At 35.3% G+C, this 26,247-nt stretch overlaps 1 protein-coding gene across 11 annotated transcripts in view; it reads right to left on the bottom strand.

Moving 5' to 3' along the window:
* The window catches only part of nedd4l (NEDD4 like E3 ubiquitin protein ligase), a 123,714-nt gene that overhangs the window by 23,338 nt on the left and 74,129 nt on the right, over nt 1–26,247 (bottom strand). The window contains exons 6-16 of one of the 11 annotated variants that reach the window (XM_066710804.1): nt 15,201–15,254; nt 14,821–14,871; nt 14,197–14,258; nt 13,834–13,936; nt 13,549–13,706; nt 12,439–12,574; nt 10,954–11,133; nt 10,047–10,124; nt 7,541–7,600; nt 5,175–5,309; nt 3,983–4,102 (exon numbers count right to left, since the gene is read on the bottom strand). In XM_066710804.1, coding sequence (XP_066566901.1) covers nt 3,983–4,102; nt 5,175–5,309; nt 7,541–7,600; nt 10,047–10,124; nt 10,954–11,133; nt 12,439–12,574; nt 13,549–13,706; nt 13,834–13,936; nt 14,197–14,258; nt 14,821–14,871; nt 15,201–15,254 — 1,137 coding nt within the window. Of the gene's footprint in view, nt 1–3,982; nt 4,103–5,174; nt 5,310–7,540; nt 7,601–10,046; nt 10,125–10,953; nt 11,134–12,438; nt 12,575–13,548; nt 13,707–13,833; nt 13,937–14,196; nt 14,259–14,820; nt 14,872–15,200; nt 15,255–24,310; nt 25,735–26,247 lie in introns of those variants that run through there. The other 10 variants (XM_066710799.1, XM_066710798.1, XM_066710797.1 and 7 more) reach the window with 10 other exon arrangements.

Raw genomic sequence — 26,247 nt, forward strand, 5'->3', positions numbered from 1 at the left:
GGAGTGAAATTGTAGTTATATAGGATACCTTAAACAATAGTTCTGTTTGCTGCTTTCCTCCCACCCTTAACTCAATAACACTTAGTTATTAATCTGATATGACTGAATTCAAAATAAATGCTGTATCATATCCGTATCATATATCCCTTGTCCAACTGTAGTTAATGCGTTTGTTTTTAGTCCACACACACACAAACACACGAACCAGACTATGTTTATTTTGGTTCATTTTATATTCCTAGTGTCCTCCCAGTACAGGATGGGGGAGATACATAATTCTAGCAATGGTTCTATGAGAATAAGAAACTTACAGCAGTTGACAACCTAAATCATGGGCAACCTAGACTAATGGGTGGGCTGCAACCTTGAAATCTTGTGTGTCCACTAATTATGACACCACACATCAGCCTAAATACACTTAAATAGGATGAAAGCAGCTTCATGAGTTTAAAAAAAAAAAAAAAAAAAAGCTTAATCATTCATGTATTATGAGAAAGGTCATCAACATAAAAATATATTGTAATTATTAATTTAGCCGAATTTATCATAATTGTCAGTATATTATAGAAATATTACCAATTGAAATATATTATATATCGCCATAAATGTGGCTAATTGTCAAATTAGCATGTATGTTATATTGTTCTCTTGCCTATATGCTCCACTGAATAAAATGTCTTTATAAGCTGCAATGAGTGAGCCAGCGGGCAGCAAGTTCTCCACCACTGACAAACATGATTTTGCAGCAGCATGTACATTAAACAAGGCAGCCAAAGTAAAGGAAAAATGTGTACATTTGAAAAGTAAACGGCTGGTTTGCTAGAAATTGTATTGTAAAAAATAAGGACCATCGTTTAGAAATCTGTAAGTATTTAAAAAATTATGGAGAATGGCATACAGGTGAATAACTATTAAACTAACTATAGAACAGTATAACGTAGTGTAACATATATAACAGGTATTTTAGATTGAAACACAAATCTTTAAAAAGTGTTCTCTGATCTATTTCTTTAAACAACAACAACAAAAATCAGATAAGGAAGCTTGAATTGTTAATTTTTTAAATTGTGTTTAAAAGTATAATCAAAGGCTTACAACCTGCAATCACAGTAATTGAACTGTTAAGAGTAGCATACAGGATTTCTAGTGTTCACATGATTACACCCTGTCATCTCTGTTCTCAGCTGTGTGCTACAGAATACTCAAATTATCTCTCATATCATCTCATCATACTGAGGGGTAAACAGTCATTGCTCTAAAATTGATATTGACTCTTCCTATAAGCAAAACTAGCACAGGAAACTATATTGACAGCATTGTGCTAATCCATGACATAAGCATTCTGGGCCAGGTGTTCAACTCACACCAGATGTTTACTCAATGTGTCTCTTTCAAAACCTGTTTAAAACTCTGTCATACAATTGTCAACATACAAATCGCTCTAAATGTGGTACTACAGCTCACTTGCTAATACCTTTTTTAACTAGTTATAATCCTATAATACATGCTGCTTATACTATTACAATATGCAAGAAATGTCATGATGTACAAAGACACTGGAAGCTGCTTATTTAGCTATACAACGGGGAGGGGGGGGGGGATCATCACTGGCTTGCATGCCTGTGAACACAACTGCATTCTGCAGAATTGAGAACGCCAGCTGTGCTCACAACTGCTACTGAACTTTTTTAAATAATGTTGGCTAAAGAGTTCAGAACAAATGAGTGAAATGAGGAGCAGCTGCTAAGCAAGGCAAGGCTCATCTGGATGGTACCAACAGTTCCTGCAATGAATTTCCAATGCACAGCGACCTTATCTACCCTAATAGGAGAAGTGATGTTTAAGAAAACATCTAGTTTTAGTTCTTAGTGGAGTTAAAATTGAAGCGCTGACCCTGCCACTTGAGTATGGCTGCCTTTTGAAACTAATAGAGGGCTATGGGCTGGCCAGGAACATAATAATGAAGCTTAAACACAAGTAATTCAGCAATTAACTTCTAATTTAGCTCAATCGTGGGATTATAATTCTAATATCAGAATAAAACCCTTAATAAGGGCAAAGCAGAACAATCTGAAGCCTCAAACTAGGGACCTGCTTATTCAGCACTTCCACAGATTGCTTCAGCAAGTAGATTTTGACCTCCAGCACTTCAATGTCTCAAACACTTATCTACTCTCCTGAGCTCTGGTTTTAGTCAAGGCAACTCAGAGAGTAATTTTTTTCTCTTATACAACACGACCTTAATTAACACTGAGATCTTCATCTAATTCAATTCAAACTGCACACAAGCAGTTTCATGTGCTGATCAGTTTCATGGACACACACAAAGAAAGAAAAAACGATTACATTCCTCAAAATACAAGACAACATGGATTAAATGCAAAACATTCATCCCTAATCATCTAATCATTTAGTTTATAACATTTTTCAATACTGCCAAATGGATCCTGCAACATTTCAATGGAGTTAAGTCCAAAAAAACAAGATTACATTTTTAAGTAAAATGCTTCCAGGACCAGTGAGCAACAGGCTGCAAATGTTAGCTCAAGGTGTAAATGCTTTTCTACACATGCACTGGGATTATAGATAAGAGGCACAGATGAAAGCAACTATGAAATCTGTGATTAGTTATGCACCCGAAAAGGTTGTTTAAAGCTGATACAAAAGCAAGAGAGATACAAAAATATCAATGTTTCCTGTTAAAACCCTTTTACTGTTTTTTTTTTTTTTTTTTTTTGGGGGGGGGGTTGATTTGTTTCAATCCAGAATGCAGATAGTTCCCATTTAGTTATTTTTCAAGTCAATACCATGAAGAAAAATTACACAGGTTAGTGTGATAGCAGACTGAGGTTATTGTATTTGTTTGAAATGGGATTTGTGACTTGAGGAAAAATAAGTGGTTTAGACAATACAATGCAAAGCAGATCATTCAATTCAGACACAATCAGGTCACAGTGAGTTGCCTTCCAAACATTTAAGCACAGAAAGCAAAAATACTGCATCTTGATTACCCTTTTGAAATGCTGCACCTGAAAGATTGATCAATATGCATTGGCAACACCCACAATGCTTGGCAGTGAGAATAGAAGAAAATGAAACCTGCCTGTGAAGAGGGCTTTGTTGCTGCAGGAAATACACACAGCACGAAATCCATCAAAAATAAATGCATCACAATTACACTTTCTTATTTTCCTTCTTACAATTTCACATAATAACAGTAATAGCCAGTATAAGGAAATCTATGTAATCATGAATTGTAAGCTTATTACTAACCGAAGTGGCACTATAACCTGTGGTAATTCCTTCTATGTCAGTATTAACTATTTCAGAGGGTTGTTGACATAATACAATTGGGGGGGGGGGAAACTGCAATTTAAAATATCAAATTAGACCTCATCTTGAAACACACTGAAAACCTCTGCAACAAAGTCTAATAATTTCAACAACAAAAAAAGAAAAAAAAAGAAAGAAGAAAACATTTGCTTTTGAAAAAATAATAAAATATGCAAAAACACAATAAGATGTAAAGAAGAAGTGGAAGAAATTAAGGTAAAAAGACTCAGTTCAGTTCCCTCCCAGGAAATATTGCACTGAGGACCACTAATAATAAAACCTATCAATCAATAATGAACACATTTTCAAACAAGAGAATTATGACAGATTTTTTATCTCCCAACTTCATTTATCCAAATGTATTAGAAATTCTATTCTCTTGCAGGAGTCAGAACCTTGCACAGAACACATTACGTAATTACTCTGAAAAGCATGGAGAAAACCAACGAAAAGGATAGGCTGAAGCGGTAAAGTGAAAGTGAGTAATAAGATAAAGAGAAGATTGCGGTTGAAGGTTGAAAACAACAATAGAGAAACAGGGGAGATGGAAGGAGGTCAATGGCTAACCTGGAACAGAACAGTAAGCAAGATGAAGGGAATGTCAAACAGAGGAGTAGAGTCTCAATGCAATGAGAGGGGAATCTCTCACCTCAATTGGGGTTGACAGGGTAACTGTGGGAGAGCTGAGACTCCGGGGCCGTCGCAGCTGTGGTTCGCTTAAGTGGCTGCTGAGATTTGTGGAGGAACTGCTGGCACCATCTTCAGTGTGCTATTGCAAAAAGACACAGCACATCAAATTGTGTGATTTTATTTAAGAAAAGGTGACCTTGGATGGGAAACGCCAAACAAAGCTGGCTGTTTTTTTCTAAATCTCTGCAGCGTACCTCTGAAAAAAGAATAGTCCAAAGTAACTCAATGTGCACAAAGCAAAAATCAACATGCGCTAAAACAACTGGTACTAAACTTTCCCTTTTTAAAGTTGGATGTCTTAGGGTCCCTGCACAAGAACATTGGATGCTTTATTGCCTGCATCCCTTTTGTCAATGAGTGACATTGTGTCATTTTAAAAGAGAAAAACTATAGGTTTTATTGAAACAGGCTTGCATTATATACCACAGTTTCGTATTTTATTTTCACAAAAAATGGAGGTATATCTTTTTCCATTGACAGCAGGAAGAACACATATGAAACATTTTAAATGGATAAGGGAGTTGGTATGGTACCAACAAGATATGGAAGATGGTAACGATTCACTGAGCGTGAGAGACAGAAAGAGAGAGAGTCTTTTGAGAAGATCTTTTGATTTTGTACCATATTTTCCCCTCCCAGTTTAATTAATATCTGCAAATGTTTACTTTTGTTATTCTGCCACTTTCTTTAATGTGTAGGATGCAAACACAAAGCCTTGCTGTATATCCTTCAACTTTCAATATGGAATAGAGATCTGATCTAAAATAAATATATTGAAATGCAGTCCTTGTGTACAAAAGCCTCTTGACAGGCTTTCATCTATATCAGTCTGTTAATACCAAAAATAATTTAATATAACCCTTCACTTTAAAATTAAACCACACAAAGATTTCCTTTGTATCCAACCTCATCATTGGCAGTTCCCTAACTGACTGAAAGCAAAGGCAAAGTAAGAAGAGTGCTGAATGATGCACTGAAAAGGGAGGGAAAAAATCAGTTGAGAAGAGATGTTTGTGAAGCAAAAATATTAGGGTTATTTTCATGAAAAATAAACCGTTTTTTTAAAGCTGGTTGCCAGGTATTTTAGGTAACTAAAGTGGGGGGGAAAGAGGAAAAGTAGGCCTCATGTGGCTGGCAGTCAGTCTTCATACCTGCACGATAGGCCGAGTCCAGGTTGTTGTGCGGTTATTATGGTTGACGTAATAGGTGCGTCCCTTAGCGTCTTTCCTCTCTTCCCATCCCGGGGGCAGGCCAGGAGTGGTGTGGACATAGGCCTCAGAGGGAGACTGCTTGCGCAAGAGATTAGTGAAACTCAAGTTAAATAAATGTGTTGCTGTGAAGCACCTGAGACAGACGTAAAATCAGATTTCACAATCCTTGCGTCAGACTGGTGGATTTGTAGTAACTGATGCCAGCACTGTTGGCAACCTTCGGTTTTCCAGCTGTCCTGTCGTGGCAATTGGAGTGAGTCTCTATCTGATTGCAAAAGATCAATTCCCATGGAAAATCCAACCATCACTGTTTGAAATACTGATATTAAAATAACTCAATGACTTATTCAAATTGTAATAATAGTTAGATGATTTCTACATCATAATTTCAGCAGAAAATTAACAGTGGTCCAGCATCAATTTCCAATTAAATATTTCTCTAAGTTTTATATTTTTGAATTTGTCCTTCAAAGTGTCTCACACAAAGTCATCACTACAGTGGAAACATCTAGCATGTAAGATCAGATTTCATGCTTTTCCAGTTATTTACAGTCCACATCTCTTTATTCCATGATAATAAGGAAATGTCTTCGAACAGCCTGAATAGATCACAGTTACAGTTGGCCCACTGTTAATTCTGAGTTTTAACACAGTCACAGATGGTTTTTAAAAAGTGTCTGATGTGACTAAAAACTTAGAACAATCTAAACACTTCTCAAGCTAACTGAAAAGAAGAAAAATATCACAGAGCAAATTAACAAGTTGGCTAATTTATTACAACACTGTATATTCTCCTAGTAATGGATTTAAAAAAACAATGTCTCTATACATCTGAGCATAAGCTTAAAATATGAAATGGCTGTCCAAAATACACTAATGCAAGAAAACTGGGGAGGGAAAAAAACCCTGAAAAAAACTAATTATAATTATCCATGCATCTATCCCAATCCATCTTTAATGGCATCTTTATCAAAGAATACATTGTACTGCTTAATGAGATCAAAAGAGAGATCTCTGAATGTAACTGAACTGAACTAAACTGAACTGTCCTGTTTATTGCGCTTTGGCTCCAGGCACGCCTGAAGAATGAGTTCATGACTTTGATATAAGAAAGAAAAGATAATCCATAACAAAAAAGCTTGGAAACTATCAAAGGAATGGAAAATCTTAATTTGAAAACATACCAGCAAACAAAAAAACACTCTTAACATGTCTACTGAAAAGGTTTTACACAAGTTGGACCTTTTACATGACTCTGTAACTGTTGCCAGAAAACAGACAACAATACATTGAACATATGTATTCACTAAAAGGAATGCAAAGATAACAAGATACTTCAACAGACCTATGTAGATATGTAAAAAATCATCTAATTACACTATTTAGCATTCAGTTGTATTAATACATTATCTTTAAAATTACATATTGCATAAAGGTGGTTATAGAAATGTTTGCCTGCTAATATTGTAATTTGAAACTTTAGTTTTCAATTGTTTTTGCAGGACAAATATTGGCTCAGAAGTTCATAAGACAGGCAGTTCCCTACTGTTAAAAACAAATCTATAAACAGCAGTTCTCTACACTTAAATTTATAATGAATATCAGCAAATACTTAAGATGTATTAAATGTAGGTCAAGATTACATCGACACTTTAAATTGTCCATCAATGTTGAATTTCAACTCATAAGAACATAAGATGGCAGCTATTGCTTTGACAAAGGGTTTTTCCTTCTATTAAATGGAAACCTGCTATCAACTCCTAGGCTTTTAATTTGTGATTGGTGGACAGGCCAAAGTCACGTTTTTGTCCAGGCCATAAATTATCTGTCCCTGCAAATAGGAAATTAAAATATTTACTGAAGCTACCCAAGGATAAGCAAAACCTTAGCAGGGTGGGCTGGCAGGAGCCGGTAACTTAACTGGTTCTGATATTTTGAATCTTTACTCCATTCTTCTCTATAATTCAGTATAAATAGATGTTAAAACACTTTAGACTATTCGCATATCGTATGATCTTCTCTGTTATACTGCTCTGTGTTGCTAAAATCTAATTTCTCTGTAAACTCAGTTTTACATCACTATCATTTATTTTTTCAACATCATATTTGTTTAAACACTATATTCTGCACAAAGAAAACTCTTGTACTGTGCTTTGAAGTGTACTGCACAACATATCTTTCTTTTATATATAAAAATAGAAGCCCAACGAGATATTAAATAAAAGCTGCATCCCAATGAAGACATTATAATAATTATCATCATCACTATGATCATTATAAAAGTAACCATATGTAAATCACATTACCATAGGCTCTTCAACACCAGTGACAGTTTGAGCACGGGTTCTCCTGGTTTGCGAGGTCTGCTGGTAAATGATAATGACTCTTTAGAAGGAGATACAATGACCACTAGCTCAAGAAATCACCTTTCGAGATGCAAGACTGCAGGGTTTGATTGGACAATTAAGACTGAAGCATGGGCTCAGGCTCCCGTGAAGAATTGAAAGACAGGGAAAAGCACACAATCACTTTTGCGGGCACTTAAAAAAAAGCAAAAGGAAGCACTCAGAAGAAAGATATTTGGTTTGTTGTGTACAGAGCCAAAGATTTTTTAATATATTTTTTATGTTAGCAAAAACACATATCTGCATGCCACAGAAAAGCTTTCTTTTTGTAGTAACAGCAGCAAGAGATTGTTTAAGTACACTGTTCAGATCAAATAACAGTGTACATTTTGAAAATGATCAATTAGTCCAATATCAACTTAAATAAATTAAACATTGTTAATCTGAAAAACAAAGTATAGCTAGTAATAATAATATTGAAACAATATTATCTATTTTAATTCATTCTGATTAATTGACTGATTACAAATTACTATGTTTACCTTTGAAAGGTGGTTACAAATTAAATGTCCTGCTGGAGATTAACTCTGACTGCATTTAAATGTTTTACTACATCTGCATTTGAAATGATTTAAAACTGGTTTTGTATTCTGATGCACGTGTAATGGTTTCTGGCACACACAGGGTAAATTACTTAAAACATGCATTTCCTACACAGAAAAATAATGGCATTAATACATCTGGCATTCAGAAACATAAATCAGATAGTATTTCCTAAAATAATATTTTTGGCAGCCATTTATGAGTTCCTACATAGCTGGCAAATACCTTTGTTCAACATTCAAAACACTGGCAGTGCTAAAACAATCTGTGATAAGAACTGACAAAGCTCTGAATGCTTATGTTGCGTAATAATAATAATAATAATAATAATAATAATAAAAAAAAACAGTTCCTGCTGCTTTGTGTAGGCCCTGTCAATCTCACTCATGCATTTCAAATATATAGCAGTTCTCCGCTTCACTGCAGCTTCTTTATGATACTTCATCGGTTATATCAGAAACATGAAGCATTTCACTGTTTCTGTTCCGTTTTATGTTAATGATTCAAGCAACCATGACTGCTCTTTTACTGAAAATAACCATATGACTTGATAAACAATAACCTCCGAGGCCTGACAAGTCAAAGGAATTTTGTATTTATTTTTCAAAGATGTTAAAGGACAGCACTCAAATTATATTTCTTAAAACTGCTAACACAAGCCAAGTGAGGTAAAGGAATACCAATTTCAACATTGCCATATAATCACAACAATAAAGAAGCCAAAAGCATTTCTTTAGACCTGCAGTCAGTCTGACACAGAGAGCTTTTTATGACCTACCATATGTTCTAAATATGTATAAACACAAATAACAAAACTGCTTCAGAAAAATACAGCAATACACAACCACTATTCGTTTTTATGAATATTAGTACAGTGGTAAGGACTAATGTGCCAGAACAATGGAAGAATACTGTATCATTCTTACAGCACAGTCTGTAAAACAGCAAGAGAAGTTGGATTCTGTGTTTAGATCTGATTTGACATTTCTCCTCATCCTAATGAGATTGTAGCGAATCTAGCTTTGTAACATGGTGCTTTCATGTTGTATTGGATCTCAACATTAAATTCCCTCAATGCTGGCATTAAAAAAATCATAGGCTTATTGTTAATAAAATAAGCAATATATTGTGAGAAAATATTTGAGCATTTTATAGAACATTAGAACTAGATAGGTATAATGATCTCACTTTGCAATAATGGCCACAAATGTATAGAAAATAAAAAAAACCTGAATATCCCATTAACTTCCTCCAAGTTCTTGTTTTTATCACATGCCTAATGTTACAGACTGTGGTTGGGGGTTTAGGTTTATACATCTGATTAGAAAAAGTGTGTGAGATGTCCAAGAATACATTTTTAATTTGCAGCCATGACTGTAATGTGTTACTGCTATAACAAGTATAACTTATAATCACCTACTATTTCAGGGTCAGACACTATATAATTAAAATTAGGACAACTCAGCTTGGCCACATGTTTAAAAGTCACTCTTAAAATGATTTGTATTGTAAACAGGAGCAGGATTTGTCCCGATCCAGCCACACAATCTGTCACTCACAGAGATAGGTTGTCTGTTGATGTTATACACACAGAAATATCAGACACTACTTACTCGTGTCAATGACTTAGATTCAACTACGGTTAATATACAGGACACTTACTGCAGTTACTTCCATTGCATTGATTCTTTATTTGAACCAAGACTTCAGATATTTCTGTGATCACAATGCCCAGAGAAAGATGAATAGAAATGAATCGAGACATGCAAACACAGTGTAAAGATGTAGAAGAAACATTTGGGGATGCAAGCAGGCTGATCATTTTGCAAAAGCAGTAATGAGAGATTGAGGAAGGCTGGATTACCGCGGGAGGGGGCTGGGCCTGGTCACTGACTCCGTCTGTCATACTGGATGAGCGCAGTTTGGAGGAGGGCTGGCTCTGCTAAAAGACACACACAAAGAACACTTAAAACACTCAGACAAAAATATCCAGAGCACAGCCTCCGAAACTAAGCATTTCCTGCCATTTGATCTGATTATTTTCCGTCGCTTTTTGTGCCTTACATACATTTAAGTTCCCTTCAAAATTCAATCAAATGCCATGGAAGTTTACACATTTATAAAAACATTCAAAAGCAACACATTAAACTACATATTTATGATTATTTAAATACCCATAATATATTTGAGTTTCTCTCCTTGACAAAAAATAAATAAACTTGAATTTTAAACTAACAGTGTACTCATCCACACCCACATCCAAAGTGTTATTGGTATTGGGAAGACAATGTTATGGATTCTTTAAATGAGAATGAGAATAAAGTAACAGTTACAAAACAGAGTATTACATATAATATATACATTATCACACATTAATAAAACATCCAAATAGTAAGGAATACGATATCAAAAGTCATAATTAATATTGAAGTCTAGTTTTTGTTTTTTTTATAAACTAGATAGACATAACATTCACACTTGAATACCTGATTTGGTGTGCTAGTGTGAAAGGGGTTTTACAGATTAGTGCTGGGGTTAGGGCTTATACATGTGATGAGCATCAGTATATAGGAATTGTATAAGATACCTGTGTTATTATTACAGGTGTTATTCCTGTGGGTGTTTATGCATTAATGCATCAGATGTTTGTGATCATTACTGCAAAATGTTGTCGATGTAACTATAGCCTATAGTATCGGAGAGAATACAAAATAAAAAGGTTCTGTATCCATCTTTCCAATGAATGTGAGTGTCGCTTGTGCCATTCATACCACAGCAGCGCCGGGGGGCTCTCCGTTGGCATCAGGGACGAGCTGCAGTTGGCGCCCGATCTCCTCGGAGAACTCCGGCGGAGTGGACTGGGCAGAGGCAGTAGGGGAGGAAGGCAGGGGCAGAGACTGGATCATGGGTTCTGCTGCAAAACTGGATTCCTCTGAAATTGTATCCCACGACTGGAAGACAAACATCACAAAAACAAAATCCCAATTACAGAGTCTTTTAAGCTTGTAATCTCTGTGGGCCAGGTTTTAAATACTCAATTGATATCCATCTTGAGTGTTATCATATCTGCATATTACTTATTTGGTTTTGTAGGGCTTTTAGGTGACAGGGATTGCAAACATGATTCTTACTGCATTACCGTAGGATCCATTATGTATTATAAGCTTTGAGACCTTGTTCAAATTGTTATTCTAAAACAGCTAAGCAAATACATATTCTATTTTTAATATTATTTCAACTCCTCAACTGCCTTTTAGGCAAAGTTAATATAATAAGTTAGACAGCATGACATTTATGAACACCTAGAGTTGCCTGTTATACAAGCATTTCTAGTTAGCAAAACCAGAAATGGAGCAAACTACAGTAAAATGTCTAATTCATTTATTTCTGTTGCTCAAACTATCTATAACATTTTATACCAAATATTTAATTTTGCCATATAGCATATAAAACACAGGAAAGACTTGGTCCATCCATCTCAACCTCAATACTGCTCGTGTCTTCAACACAAATGACATTTCAAATGGTCAAAATAAGTAAATACGATTACTTTGGGAAACATATATTAGTATATAAAAAGAACTTAAGAAAAATTTAAAATCATGAACTGAAGTTTTATTTTCTCCCATCACTGAACTCTTTGTGCAGATATTCATTGCTCATAAACTTGCTTTCAAAGATCTGTCTATAGCAATTAGTTTAATAACTGATGATCTAAAAACAGCTTTTCATCTGGTATAACAAAGCAAACAATAATTTTATTGATGATTAAATACAAAGCAGTCATTTAATTACCATATATGCATACACGCAAATAGTAGTAACTCCGATTCTAACGACTGATAGATTTAAGAAGTGTCTACTGCTAAATAAATACCTGTAATTTAAAAACATATTTTTAAATAAACATTCCCTAGTAAACCACATTTCCCTAGCCGGTTTCCACCCAACCCCCCATGGCGGTGCTTGCTTAATTGTACACCGCCCTGGCCAAAGGAGGCTAAGGCATAGGCCAGATTTGCGCTTTTCCCAACTGTGCCACTCAGGAGCTGCTAACTGTCTTGTTATATTAAGAAAATAATTATTTTGTAACTAATGTACAACTGATTGTTTTTGTTATTTAATGCACAATTATTTTAAACACAGCAGTTCTAATGCTCATGGGCAGCTCAACTGTGGGGAAAGGAAGGTGAAAGAGCAAGTCCGAGAAGGCTAACAAATAATAATAACAATAATCTGTTGTCATAACAACTCACATCATCAATGTCTCGGTGTTCAATTTGCTCATGCTCCAGGTCTTCGCTGATGTGTCTCCTGGATCGGAACACACGATGGGCCTCTTGATTGATCTGTCGGATATGGTTGTCATTCTCGGTCTCTGACACAACATCCCTGTAATAAAATAATAAAAAAAAATCTTAGCATTACTTGCACCATCCATGATCAGTTCAGCTTGACCTCTCAATATTAAGTTATTCACTAGAATAAGAATGGGGAATGACAGTATTAAAAAAAAAAAAAAACAGCTACACTTCTGAAATGAAAGGTCTCTGCACAATTCAAAAAGTATAGTTTAACAGGAAGAATGGTAGAGTATTGGATTCTGGCAGGCTCCAGTGGGGTTACCAAACCACTTTTAACCTTAATTTAGATCAGTGAAACATGAAACCTCATTTAAAACTTGATAGTTTTATAGCAAACTAGATAAAATGTATACCCAGGACAGTAAAATGATTGGAAATTGGAAACTAAAACAATAAAGTAAATATCATAAGCAAAATGTTGGTTGTCTAAGATGCATATATATTAGGTTGTTAAAGGGGCTGTATATGTTATATTATACAGCTTATATAGCCTCTATATCTTTATGCAGTTGTTGATGGCGTTAAACTAATACCGTTTCTAGTATGACTAGTATTCATGTAGATTATAATAAACTCATGTTGGACGGCAGTTCAGCTTCCTGGTTTTATTATATTTAAAGTAATTATGTCTGTAGCATTTTCATTATTATAATGGTTACATTTATAACATTCTTATTTCCATAGTCCCTTGAGTGGAGTGAACCTGTGTGTGTGTGTATATATATATAATAAATGTCTTTGTTTGTTTGTTGTGTATTTATTTAACTTTATATACCCTTGCAATTTCCAAAAGCTCCATCATAATTGGATGAAGGCCACAGAAGAATCATTAAACCTTACAGGAAATCCGATACATTTGCAAATGGTTGTTTTATTCAATTTGCGACATCTAATGGTTCATGTTTGAAACTTACACCCATGCTTTTTATTGAAAACATTTTATATGTACTTGGTTTAAGTCTACAGACTCATATCATGCTGTGAATCTCTTTGAAAACATACACTGTACTAGGTCGCTTCCACTGTGTTGTCCTGTTGTTGTGATTGACATAGTAGGTGCGGCCGAGGTTATCAATCTTCTCTTCCCACCCTGGAGGCAAGGGGGGAAGCTGTTGCTGTCGCTGAGACCCCGAGTCAGCAGGATCGGCCACTTCCCAACCCTGCCAAAAACAAGGAGTTCAGTTTGGCAAAAGATATCCTGAACTGTGATATAATGTGAATGTGTCATTTGTACAGTTTAAAGACACAGAAGGAAAAGTCATATTTTACATTTTACGGAAAATTTACCTCAGCCTCCTCTCTCGTTTCACTGTTCTCATCATCCTGCCCTCCATTTTTGGGCAAGTAAGCCATTTTCAAACGCAAATATCCCTTCACCCGTGACTTGTGACTGTAAAAGACAACAAAGTACCATTACACAAGCCTGGTGGTTGATTAGATACAGTTAGAGTGTTCTTACCACTTTCTCTAGTTGTTGGTTTTAGTTTAACTAGTTATCTATTAACTATTAACTGGAAGTTAGGTCAAAGGTTTGTTGATTTGAGAAAAAGGTCAAATATTTTTTTTTGAAGATGAGAGTAGTGGACTAGCTTTGGCTTACTTTACTTGCAACTATATTGCTAATGGGTCAGAAAAAAGAGCAACACCAACCTGCGAGGCCGAAGCAAAAAATCTTTAAATGTATATGGCCGCTCCATTGCTGGGTCTTCGGTCTATAAAAAATATAAATATATATTAGACAAGTGTAAACACTCAAAGAATATAGAACAATTTCAATTTTGCAGACCATTTTTATGACATTAAATATAATGAGTCTTTCCATTGTTACACCTAGGCTGCATCTATTTGCACCTGTAAAAGTTTAAAGAACATTAAAAACATGGAAAAAATTCTGCCCTGGAGAACTGTGTAAAGTGTTAAAATTGCAACAATGTTTTGACAACCATTTAATTAGCTTCAGTTATTCCCCACTGATTGGTTAATCAAGTCATGTATCTTGTATTAATGACAGGATTACCCAGAATACCAGTGTCATTTTCATGTATTGTTTTGTTATTGTTTCAATGATGGGCTGCCTTCCCAACTATAATATTTGTTTACATTCCCTTAAGGTTATTTTCCCTCACAATAGTTATTAATGTCAAATACATATTCTGTTGCACTCATTAGCAATAGCAGGTTATATTACAAGTGACCTGACCTACTAGATGAAGTTTAACCTACAAACATAATACGTCTCCAAATCCTTTACATAATGATTCTCACTTTACTTACTGGCAAATGGTTAAGAGGCACATCAACCTGTCCCAGGAAATCATCTCTTGTCTGAAAAAGACACAACGAAGATATGGAGCAATGTTATTTCAACCTTTCTGGATTGTAATAAAAATGTAAATCCCTGTATCCAATAGGGCTTAACAGAAGATAAGAATTGACTGTAATGTGACCCCAGCTTCAATACATGTGAACCGCAGATGAAGAAAAATAGAGAGAAATGCAGGTTTCCTTTCAAAGGCATAGAACCCACAACCCAAAGAGAAAAAAATAGGCACACAAGCAAGAGAGAGAAAGTTGCTGAAATGTTCAATCACAGGAGCACCATTTATGCTTTGGAACCTTTTCTTTGTTTGTGTGTGTGGTTTTCTTTTGGTTACCTGTCCCAAGTTGAAAAGCCCATTCTTGTGTGGGTGTGTGCTGTTTTTATCCACCTAAGGAACACAACTAGTTTAGCAATAAATTGAACAGGAGCATAATCCTAAAATGTTGTCACCATGGTATGTCGAAGTGGCTCAGACTCTATACCAAAAGAGAATTTTACCCCAACAATGTAAACAGTACAAATAATTCATTAACAACAACAACAACAACAACAACAACAACAACAACAACAGCAATCATTAATATAATAAGAAATCCATAAGCAACCTAACCAGGTTTATTAAGATAGAATAAATAGTATTTATCCTTTCTACAAACTGTTTTAGGTTTAAAAATTACAGTCTATACAATGTAATACAGATTAATAATATTACTATTAATAATAATACAAAACAGTTCTCCCTTTTCTGTACAAATAATAATTCATTACTTAATTACATGTATCACTGTTATAATTTTGGCTTTACTATTAAAATCAAAATGTAACAAAAGCCTGACAATACAAAAGTTATACAGATGAGTTAATTATGAGTGTGGGAAGCGTAACAAAATGGAAAATGCTTTGTTGCAATATCACTTCAGTGTCCAGTGCCAGAGAAAGCAGACACGGTGCTCCTACATCAGTTCGTGTCACTTTTAATGAGGAGTCCATGCTCTCCTGTTTGTACCGTTTTAGAAAGAACACCAAAGCTCACAGTGGTAGGAAGATAATAAAGCTTTATGAGCCTGATGTATAAAGGGTTATTGCATGTTTTGAGGCTAACAATGCAAAGTCTCTGTATCAGAGGTAATTAGGCTAAGAATAATCTTGGCGATATGATAATGGAAGACAAAAATGCTGATTTTGAAGTAGTATCACTGTGTTTTTCTTGGCATTGTTTGATGCCTGCGTCCCATTTTCTTCTCTTTAATATGAAATCAATAAGATCTATGAATTATACAATTTTATGGAAACAACAGTGCAATGAAGGACTCAGTGTCCAGTGTATGAAAGTGCTATATACAAGAAGATAATTGCATTGTTATGGACTGCTGCCCAATACTGTAATCCCTCACACACCCAGGATAAGTAAACAACCCATTATCATGTGATATATGCACACACAATATTGCATTTACATTCCATGCCTTGTTTGTAAAACTCCCCTTTGAAGTATTGTTGCTGTATCATACTTAAAAGAATGGACAATATTTACATTTAGGAAGGTGGAAAATATATTTAATCATTATCAACAAGTAAGAAAGTATGATATTTACGCTTGCGCTTTTCTTCAATACCTGTCACCCCCACACCCACACAAAAGCATATTTTAATAGAGATGTATAATGAATTACTGTTTGCTGAATTCTCTCAACAGTCCATATGTTAACATACATAACATCTGTATCTTTAAAGTCCAACGATGGTGATCTGTGGGAATCAGTGTTTACCATGGTCCAACACAGATACGGTTGCCACAATGTTGTCTTATGTTACAAATTCTACGTTATGTAATTGATAGTAAAAAATAGAGTTATGTTTACAGATAAAATGGAACATGCTATTCCCATATTCTGATGTGGTTGCCATTCCCAATGGTTTAATATTAGTACTGGCAGTTAGTGCCTGGGCTGATTGTAAAAGCATACCCCTGTCCCCGGGAAATTAATTTGCAATGAACATTTTATTTTTTAACAAAAGCTGCACAAGACAGGAGATTAACAGGAGAACACAGAGAATTGTGCTGTAAACTATTCAAGAACAAAAAATCATGTTAGTAAAATGTTAAATGATTCTATTTAGTCAGTTTATCTGCAAACAGCAGCAAAAAAGTTTGATTTGATTCTTATAAACAAAACAAGAAATAAAGACAACTGGCATCTTCAGATCAAATTTAGCAGAATTGCTAGAATTGTTGTGTGTTTCATCATTAGTTTTCCACATGCAACTACACATGAGAAAACACATGAGACACATACTAATGTCCACCAGATCAGCTGCAACCTGAGTAACTGCATTGCAATTAAGCAATTAGTCAGGCGTTGCTGCATTTAGTTTCTTAAATTCTTTCATAATCAGAGTATTTATTTGTATCATAAGATAAACAAAATCTGATAAAGTAAAGTTTTCATGTGTATTTATACAGTCTCTCAGATGGTTTTGTAGATCAAGATGATTGAGAAATGTGTCAAAATATTAAAACACACAGCAAATATTACAAGCAGGTGGCAATTAAGAAAAACATTAAATAAAAAATGTTGCGAGAATGGGCAACAGAAAACTAAACTCTTGCTGCACACACACAAATATTAAAGGACCAATGATAAACATCTAACAACCCCTGATCAATTAGAAATCTTACTTTTGAAAAAAACAAGTTGAAAACCCTGTTGAAAAGCAAAGCACATAGCCAGCATACAAGTATTTCGGTCTCTCAGGATAAGCGATGACACTTCTTCCTGGGAAACTTCCCAGACACCTTTAATACTCCAGTAATAATGTGACTTTAACGAGACGGCAGGACATTAAGCTAAATAGTTGCAGAGTCATCACATGGTCACATCATAGCTTGCAGCTGTCTCGGTGTACTACATTTCACTCACAAAATAAGAGTAAGAGAAAGAAAGGGAGAGAGAAAAGTGGGGGGAGGGGGCATTTAGTCAGGGATCAAAGGAATGGCTCCATTTGAGTGGGCCTGTTTTCACAGCTGAGCTTCAGGGAAAATATTCTACTATATTTACAGTAACGTCTCGTTTCAAACCTCAAGTGGCCAGGATTCAGTTACAATGCCATTTAACCCTGGGGCACTGGTGCTTCCTGAAAAAGCTCACCCGTGTTACCCACAACAGTACAGGCACATGCAAAGCTACAAAAATAATACAGACTCTCAAGCAAATATAGCTGCGAGACAGTTTATGAATGGCAACTGTGCTTACACTTAACAAGACCACATCGAGAGCATGTTTTCATCTCTCGACTGCCACACGCACAAAGCATTTCTAATGCCCCTTTTCTACTGGCATATCCGAGCTGTACCGGAACCAAGCCAGAACCAAGCCGAAATGGCCTGGCGCGGCTCGGGTGTGTATCCACTGCAATACCCATGTCAGGTAAATGACGTCAGACGCTGCGGATGTCAAGACTTGCATGCCTGATACTGAAAGATTGTACAATTTTTTTTTTATATATTTTATTTGTTAGACTATAGTATTGTTTAGACATTGAATCCTGATAATATGGAGTTTTCCAGCATGCACTGAAACAGTCTCTTAATATAATAATTAGATATAAATATATCGATCTATATATAACATTGTGAACATACATTTTAGCTTTTAACGTGAGAGTTTAAAACACTTAATGTAGAAATTGCTTAACGTGGCTTACATAAAATGTAACCAATATATCCAAACTTCACAAATTACAAGACTGACACCATCAATACTGATACACCAAAGATTTATGTTTAAAGTGATATAAAAAGCGTAAGTATCTTGTTTAGTTAAGCTTGTATTGCGCATAAGGTTGAACATGCTTGGTTTACTATATTGGGCTTAACATGAAGTTGAAATTGATTGTTAAGTAAAATTGGTTATTGACAATAATAATGATTTTGTAAGTACAATAAACCATATAAGCACGGATTATATGCAGGGCTTCACATCAATATTAGATTGTTAATGTTACTTAATTGTCTCCATCTTTTATTGGTAACATTAGGATTACAAACTTTGACAAGTAAGGTTTATGTTTAAGCACATGAAGGTACGTTACGTGATACATTTAGCGTTTTAGACTCTCTTGCTTTTGACGTTGTACAATAAAATACAGGTCGAATCTCGTTAAATAAAAAATCTCACAATAAGGAAATAAATAAGTCCAAGTCCCAGCCCATTGTCAATAGTAACGCCTAGTCATCTGATTCATTTATTTAAACTTGATGTAGATAAATCCTACAATTATTTTACCAGTATATAAATAGCAGTAGTAGTTTGTTAATTATTTGTGGTGTATTTTATTAATGTATTATTATTATTATTATTATTATTATTATTATTATTATTTCTTGGCAGACGCCCTTATCCAGGGCGACTTACAACATAAGTGCAAAGTATTATTAAGTATTTGTAATGTATTCAGTGAACTCCTCCACCAAAAATTCACGGCCTGGTTCCGGGTCAGGAGCAGCAAACAGGGAGGAAAAAAGCTTTGTCGGTGTGGCTTCCGAAATGGACAGGTAGCTACAAAGCCACTGAGAGCCAATCACATTGGTTATTAATTAAGCTAAATCAGGGGTTGGGAACCACAAGAGATATCCACCAGACAGTACACGGATGTAAACAAAAAAGTTTTCCAACTAATAGCAAACTACAGGCCTGAACTTGAGAGGGTATATTTATAAGCAAAAGACAATAGAATCATACAGTAAATAAAGCTGCCACTGAGTACACATATATAATATAATGATTTGATGGACACAAATTCAACGTAGATACGTTTTTTTCCAGATGAGTGATCTAAAGGAGGCCTGATATGATTTCTGATTTAAGTTAGCATAGCTGCCGGCACAATTCTGTTATATATCATGCTACACTTACTAATAGAAAAATATAAATCTTTTTATAACCACAAGAACTACTGATATATCATGGCATAACAAACTGACAGGGTAGACTACATATTATTGCACAATATTTTCTGTTTGATGATTATATTTCTATGTCTTGGGGAAGGAATATATTTTGAACTCTGGGTGCACCCAGAATTCAGAAACTATGTACCAGGCTGATTCTACTTTTTAAAATTGTATTTGGTTAATTGAGCTGCTAGATAATTAAATGAAAGAGTATAAATATATAATAATAGTAGTAAATGTACAAACAGACGGGTCACTGTGCTGTAAGTAACATCTTATAATTACAATTTCCACCCCTGAACAGTATTTTGGGGATACGGGTGAAACCCGAAAACTCCCTGAATCTTACAAAGCTGTCAGTGACTAATCATGTGTACTTGTCAGTGATGATGCAGAGGATACGTGACAACAGTAACTGCTGTTACTAGCTGTTAAAAATATGGCTTTTTTTCTCAGTTTTACAGTAATATAACTAGGGGTTCTAATTTTCTTGCTTTAGCCAATTGGATCGGATTTCAACACTACGAATGTTCATTTTGTCATTCGAGTTAAACCTGAAAAATCCCAGAATCTGTGAAAAACCTGCACAGTCATCTGCTTTAAATGCCAGAATATGGAAATGCTGGCAGTAAACTGAATCACCCATTAAAAAGGCTGATACTACAATTTTTGCTTCAATGTTTGTTTATTTGAAGAATGCCTTTATGACAAGAGCATTAGATGCAGCTCACTTTATTGTTTCTCTTTTAAATTATGATATTATGGTTCTATTTCTTTCTATGAACATTCTACCTGTAGTTATACCCAAAAATATTAAGAAAAAAAAGGGGGCTGCCAATATGTTTTTCTAGTTTAGAATGAGTCTTAAAACATATCTGTAAACTAGCATTTTTGTCTTTGTAGATCTTGTTCTTATCAATTTTTTTCTGAATACCATTTTTTTTTTTCTTTTTTGAAATTCTACACAATTTTTTAAAATGACTAACTTTAATTTGGGCAAAACATTCACCTGAAAATCACAACCCCTAATTATAATCCAACTTAAAAAAAGATATGTTGAAAGTTACGAGCAATATAGCATTTGGTAATATGGAAAAGTAAAGTCAAGATACAGCCCAAAATGTTCTAATCCATTATAATGAATGGCCATAGAAATTGGTTTGATCGGTACTTGAAGGTGCACACAGTGTTTAACATGGATCCTATAAAGGACATGACTACCAACAAACAACCAAAATTAAAAATACAAATCTTTACTGTTGAAAGTCTGAGCAAGAAGCTCATTTAATGTTTGTATTCGGGTGTTTTATAAATGTCAGGTGTCAGCCAGCCAACCACTGCATGAAAGATGCTTTGGAATACATTTCTCCTGCATCATAATGTGTCATTGTCAATATTGTCTTCCAGGAAAGTCCAATGTAAATAAGATTGTGTGACTGCAGGTATGAATTATTCATGGTGGTGGCAGCTTAAACTCAATTTTTTACAACAATTCCTTTATCTATCTTTAGATTATTAAATCAGCTTAGATCCATTATTACACTGAAAGCATTGTACTAGAAAAAATACTTTGAAGTAAAAGAGTGCTGGGATCACAAGAGAGCAGATATCACAATCTGCAAACTCTGCATAGTAAATATTTCATTTGAGAAGTGTTTTTTAACCTGTTGCACTATGCTTATTGTCATGATTTAAACTAAAATTCTTGTTTTACTAGGCTCAGTGCTTACAAAACCTTTCATTAGATACACATATATATATGAGTATTAGATTGTTTATTATGAATGGAAATCAGTAATTGATATGGATGCATGAACAGCAAGTTTTATATCCTTTCAGATTTACTTCCTGAGAAGAAGAGAGTGCCTCAGTAATTACTATGGGCACTTATTCCTTTGGGTTGTCATTTTCTGTAAATAATTGATAGTCCATAATTTAAAATAGAACTCCAGTATTAATGCCAACCTGGTATATCTTATGCTTTCCAAAGAAGCATGTTTAATACTGTATTGTTTGTATATATTTTGTGTATTTAACAAATATATCCATGTTGTGCAAAGAGACCACAATTCAGTCAATGAAACCATATTTTTTTTCTTAGTAAGTAAATGGTTAAATTAAGTTTACAACAAAAATCATCCCATTAAAAAATGCATTGATGGGCTAGCACTCAAATGGAGATTCATTACAGAAGCCTTACCTATCCAACCCAGTTATATTCAGTGCGTTCAGCTGCACAATAATACATGTTTTAATATGTTTAAGGATACTTGACTAGTTCTTGCTTCAGTGCCAGTAATATCCTTTAAAAGGTAGTGAAATGGCAATCCTCTGTAGTTTCACAATCTCCTGAAAGGAGCAAGGCAGACAGCTTTAGCAACCTTCCAGTTCCCACTGTTATGATGGAATGGGGGAAGGGGAGGCGCGGTTTTGAAGCTTGATATTGAAAATGTTTATACTAAGGAAGGGATTGGCATTTCATTTATATTCTTTGCTTCTTTCAACTAATTATAATTGTATTTATATGTAAGTACACCATAGCAGTACTTAATCGATGTTAACAAAAAAAAGCAAAGCATTAACAAAATATATTCTGCCAAACTAGTGTGTTACAGAAATACAACACAAAAACATATTACCAAGAAATGAAAAACACATGAAAAAAAATGAAGTTGTTCATTAATATTACATGGTGCCCCTTGGTGTTTATAGCTACAAAATTATAATAATATATTAAAAGTATATGTTCAACATAACATAATTACTGTATTGAAGAAACAAATATTTTAAGGGGTTTATTCCTATATGTATTTCTGTGATGCATGTAATAATCGTGTAAATACCAATAAATACATAAACTCTTAGAATTGTTTATAAACTTTCCACCTATGTCTCAAATACACTTGACAGCAAGAATGATTGAAACATTTTAAAATGAAATTAGCTCTAATTATGAAATGAGCAATACTTATGTTAATTAAAATTGTAATCACAGCTGACACTGAGATATGTTTATTCATATTTACTGTTAATGATAAATAGTGTGTTTTGTAGTACAGACAAAACTATATTATGAAAATATACAAGGATAAGTTACTACAGTATTTTTTCCTGCATATTATATCACATGATGAGTCAGCTGATCCCAATAACAGGAAGATACATCTTTCTTATGCCATATCATATCCCAAGTTGTTATTCTGTTTTTGATTTTTAAGTACGAATTAGTCTTAATATATTTGGGGAAAAAAGGAACATGTTATTTACAGTATTTTGGGTTTTACAGTATAACATTATTTTTTATTTATATAAACTACCACACACAATGGCAACACCAGGACTAGATATTCAATATTGGGGAATTTTGCTGTTGCTGTTGGAAAACTTAAGAAATGTTCTTCTTTGCTACCATTCTGATAGAATACACTGCCTGTATGAAGAGGCTATGTGTTTAGGTTTAGTTTCTTGGTTAATAAAACATTTTGTTTTGAGTAATGGAAGACAGTGAATTATATAGAATAGTAACAGCATTTCCTTTTTACTGATACTTTAGTTATTCTAATACATTATAGCTGTAACTCATAACTCAAACCTGTTTTTGTTAACTTTGTATTTCTTTTTCTCATAAGAACAAAATAATTAACAAAATACTATTCATAATAGCAACTTATAGTCCATTATTTCATATTTAAAATATATATATATATATATATATATACACACACACACATATATACATATATATACATATATACATATACACTGTGCAACATTTAGACTTTCAAAGTGCCTTCTATGATACACATATAACTACAGCCTTTATTTACTTATACAAGTATTTTATTTGTTGTCATAATGACCGTAACAACACAGCTTAATTGCTGTGGATTAGAATAGTATTATTTCTACTGATCCAGAACAGTAACAGGTGTTCCTCAGAAGAACAACAACAAACTGGCTTCACAAATAGAACTGCAGAAAATAATAAAAGAGCAATGCTTATAGTGCATATTCTAATGTCAAAACATTTTATCCTGTACCACATATATATATATATATATTACTTATTTAGGTTAAATGCTGTAAAAATACTAATTTTTGTATTCTTTCTTTCCTATGTGAAAATTTATTTAAAAGCCGAAATTCTTCGGTCTCCTTGCATTACTCATGGCTTTCTTAGTGTGGCAGTTTCCAGAATAAATCTGAATCCCAATCTGTGAAAGTCATCTGCTACATTTTGCTTGCTTCTGCATGCACTTAAGCTTCCTCTGCCATGTTCATCCACCATTCATTAATACCTTCTGAATATCAAAATCAGTATGGCTTTAGGTTTAATTTCAATTTTAATGTACCATTTTCCACTTCCTGACAGTTCTCTATCATGAAAAAGCAGTCCAAAAGCAGACCATTAATTATAACTTCCATTATTACAAACTGCAGTACCAATAAAAATAAGTAAACTGCAAACAAATCAGCAAACAGTTTGTTACCTGAGGGCTGATCCTTGCTTGTCTATTTCCAGAGCTTATATCCTGTGACAAAGTCTGATTTTGTTCTTCTCCACCCCGAGAGAAAAAGATCTTAAACTGGGGCTGCCTTTTGTTTTGCTCCTGTCTTATTTTAAAAGTGCAGCCCTGCAACGAGTCATCAGTATCCCTGCTGTTGCCCTCAGTGTCCGGATTCCTGTTCTGGGGCTCCTGCCCATCTCCAGTGGCACCATGGCAAGGAGTCACACTTCTTGGTTGCACTGGGTGTGAAGCGCTCCTCTCAAGTCTTATCCGTGGGTACCTCATCACCCGTTCTCCCTTGGTGCCAGTGAACCCCAGGTCTGCCCCTTCCATCTGTTGAATCTTGGGCATCCCGGGTTGCTGCAGCTGAACCACAAAGCGCTGCTTGCCTGGGGAGCCATTGGATTCCTGTTGCACAGACCAGCGTCGGTGGAGATTCTGGCCCTCTGGACCGCAGGGCAGAATCCGAAACTGCTGAAAATCTGAGTTCCCTGTAGAATTCCTCTGAATACAGAAGCCTCCGATATTTATCCCACCTGGGAGACCCCCATTCACCACCTCTGGGTTTCTGTGCCCGTTTTGGCATTCTTGAGGCATCATACTAAAAACCCTACGATTATGACAGCTCGGATCACCAGATGTTTCACAAAATGCTGGAGTCCCCATTGAGATGTCCTTATTCGTGGGTAAGTCCGCAGGCAGAGAGTATTTCCTGGTGGGGTCCTTATAGGCTGGAGCTGGGCCCAGGAGAGAATCTGGAGGGGAATCAGGAGACAGTCCCTCTTCTCCACTCCCGGCACTGCGCTGCAGGGAGATCTGCATGGAGGAGCTTTTTGTAGGCCGAGGATCTATCTGGTTGGAAAGCTGTGGGATGAACATGGAGGAGCTGCGCTTCAGGGACGTTTCTCTGGGGAGAGAGCTCTCTGGGTCAGAGAAGGGGGGCAGGCCTCTCCTGCGAGGCAGTGTATGGAATGTCATGGCAATGTCGTCTTCTGCTGCCCCCTCCAACTCTTCCATCTCAGGGGCTGTGTTGCTACGCCCAGAGCCAAAGTAGAGTCGCAGTCGGTGGGCCATGCCGAGAGTCTCTCTCCCACTTTCCCTCTCTCTTTCTTTGTCTGCCTGATTCTGTTCCACTCTCTCTCTCTCCTCTCAGTGAACGGAGCAAAGCAGAAGGAACTCACGCCACAATAACAAGTGAGACAGTGCCAGGGAGTTTAAAAACTCAAAGCTGCAAACTCCAGTACAAAAAAGAAAAAAAAGTTCCATCTGCCAAACTGTTAGCACTGCAGACCGATAGCGACAGATAGCAGAAATAGCCCAAGTGACAAGCAGCATTCCAGGCATGATTGGATAAGGGCACTCAGCACTCCTACACACTGTGACATGGGGTAGGATGGCTGCAGTCACGTGACGTGGCTGCCCTCACCAATACTTGCTAGTATATCTCCCATTTTAAACAGACCCAGCCTGAAACAGCACCTTCTCAGCTGCTCCCAATCCATCAGAAAAAAGAGGGCCCCAATGGGAAGAGGAGCTCTCACAGCTGAGTAAGGCAGCATGCATTCAACACCGCTATAAATCTCAAACCACATCCTACAAGAAAAAGACGCTGGATGGGCTCAGATTCCTGGTCACTTATTATTCTGCGGTACTGTGGTTTTGAACACCAGAAGTATTTTGGGTTCTGTACAATACCTGGGATATAGATTATTAAAATGTGGGTTAAGTAAAAGCTATTGCTATATATATATATATATATATATATATATATATATATATATATATATATATATATATATATATATATATATATATTAGGCAATTCACACATTACAAATTCAATAAATATACACAGACTCAAACACAGACCTACATGTTAAATATATTTAAGGTGTATATACATACACATTCACAGACTG

The sequence above is a fragment of the Amia ocellicauda genome, chromosome 8 (genome assembly GCF_036373705.1).
Source record: "Amia ocellicauda isolate fAmiCal2 chromosome 8, fAmiCal2.hap1, whole genome shotgun sequence".
Classification (NCBI taxonomy): Eukaryota; Metazoa; Chordata; class Actinopteri; order Amiiformes; family Amiidae; genus Amia; species Amia ocellicauda.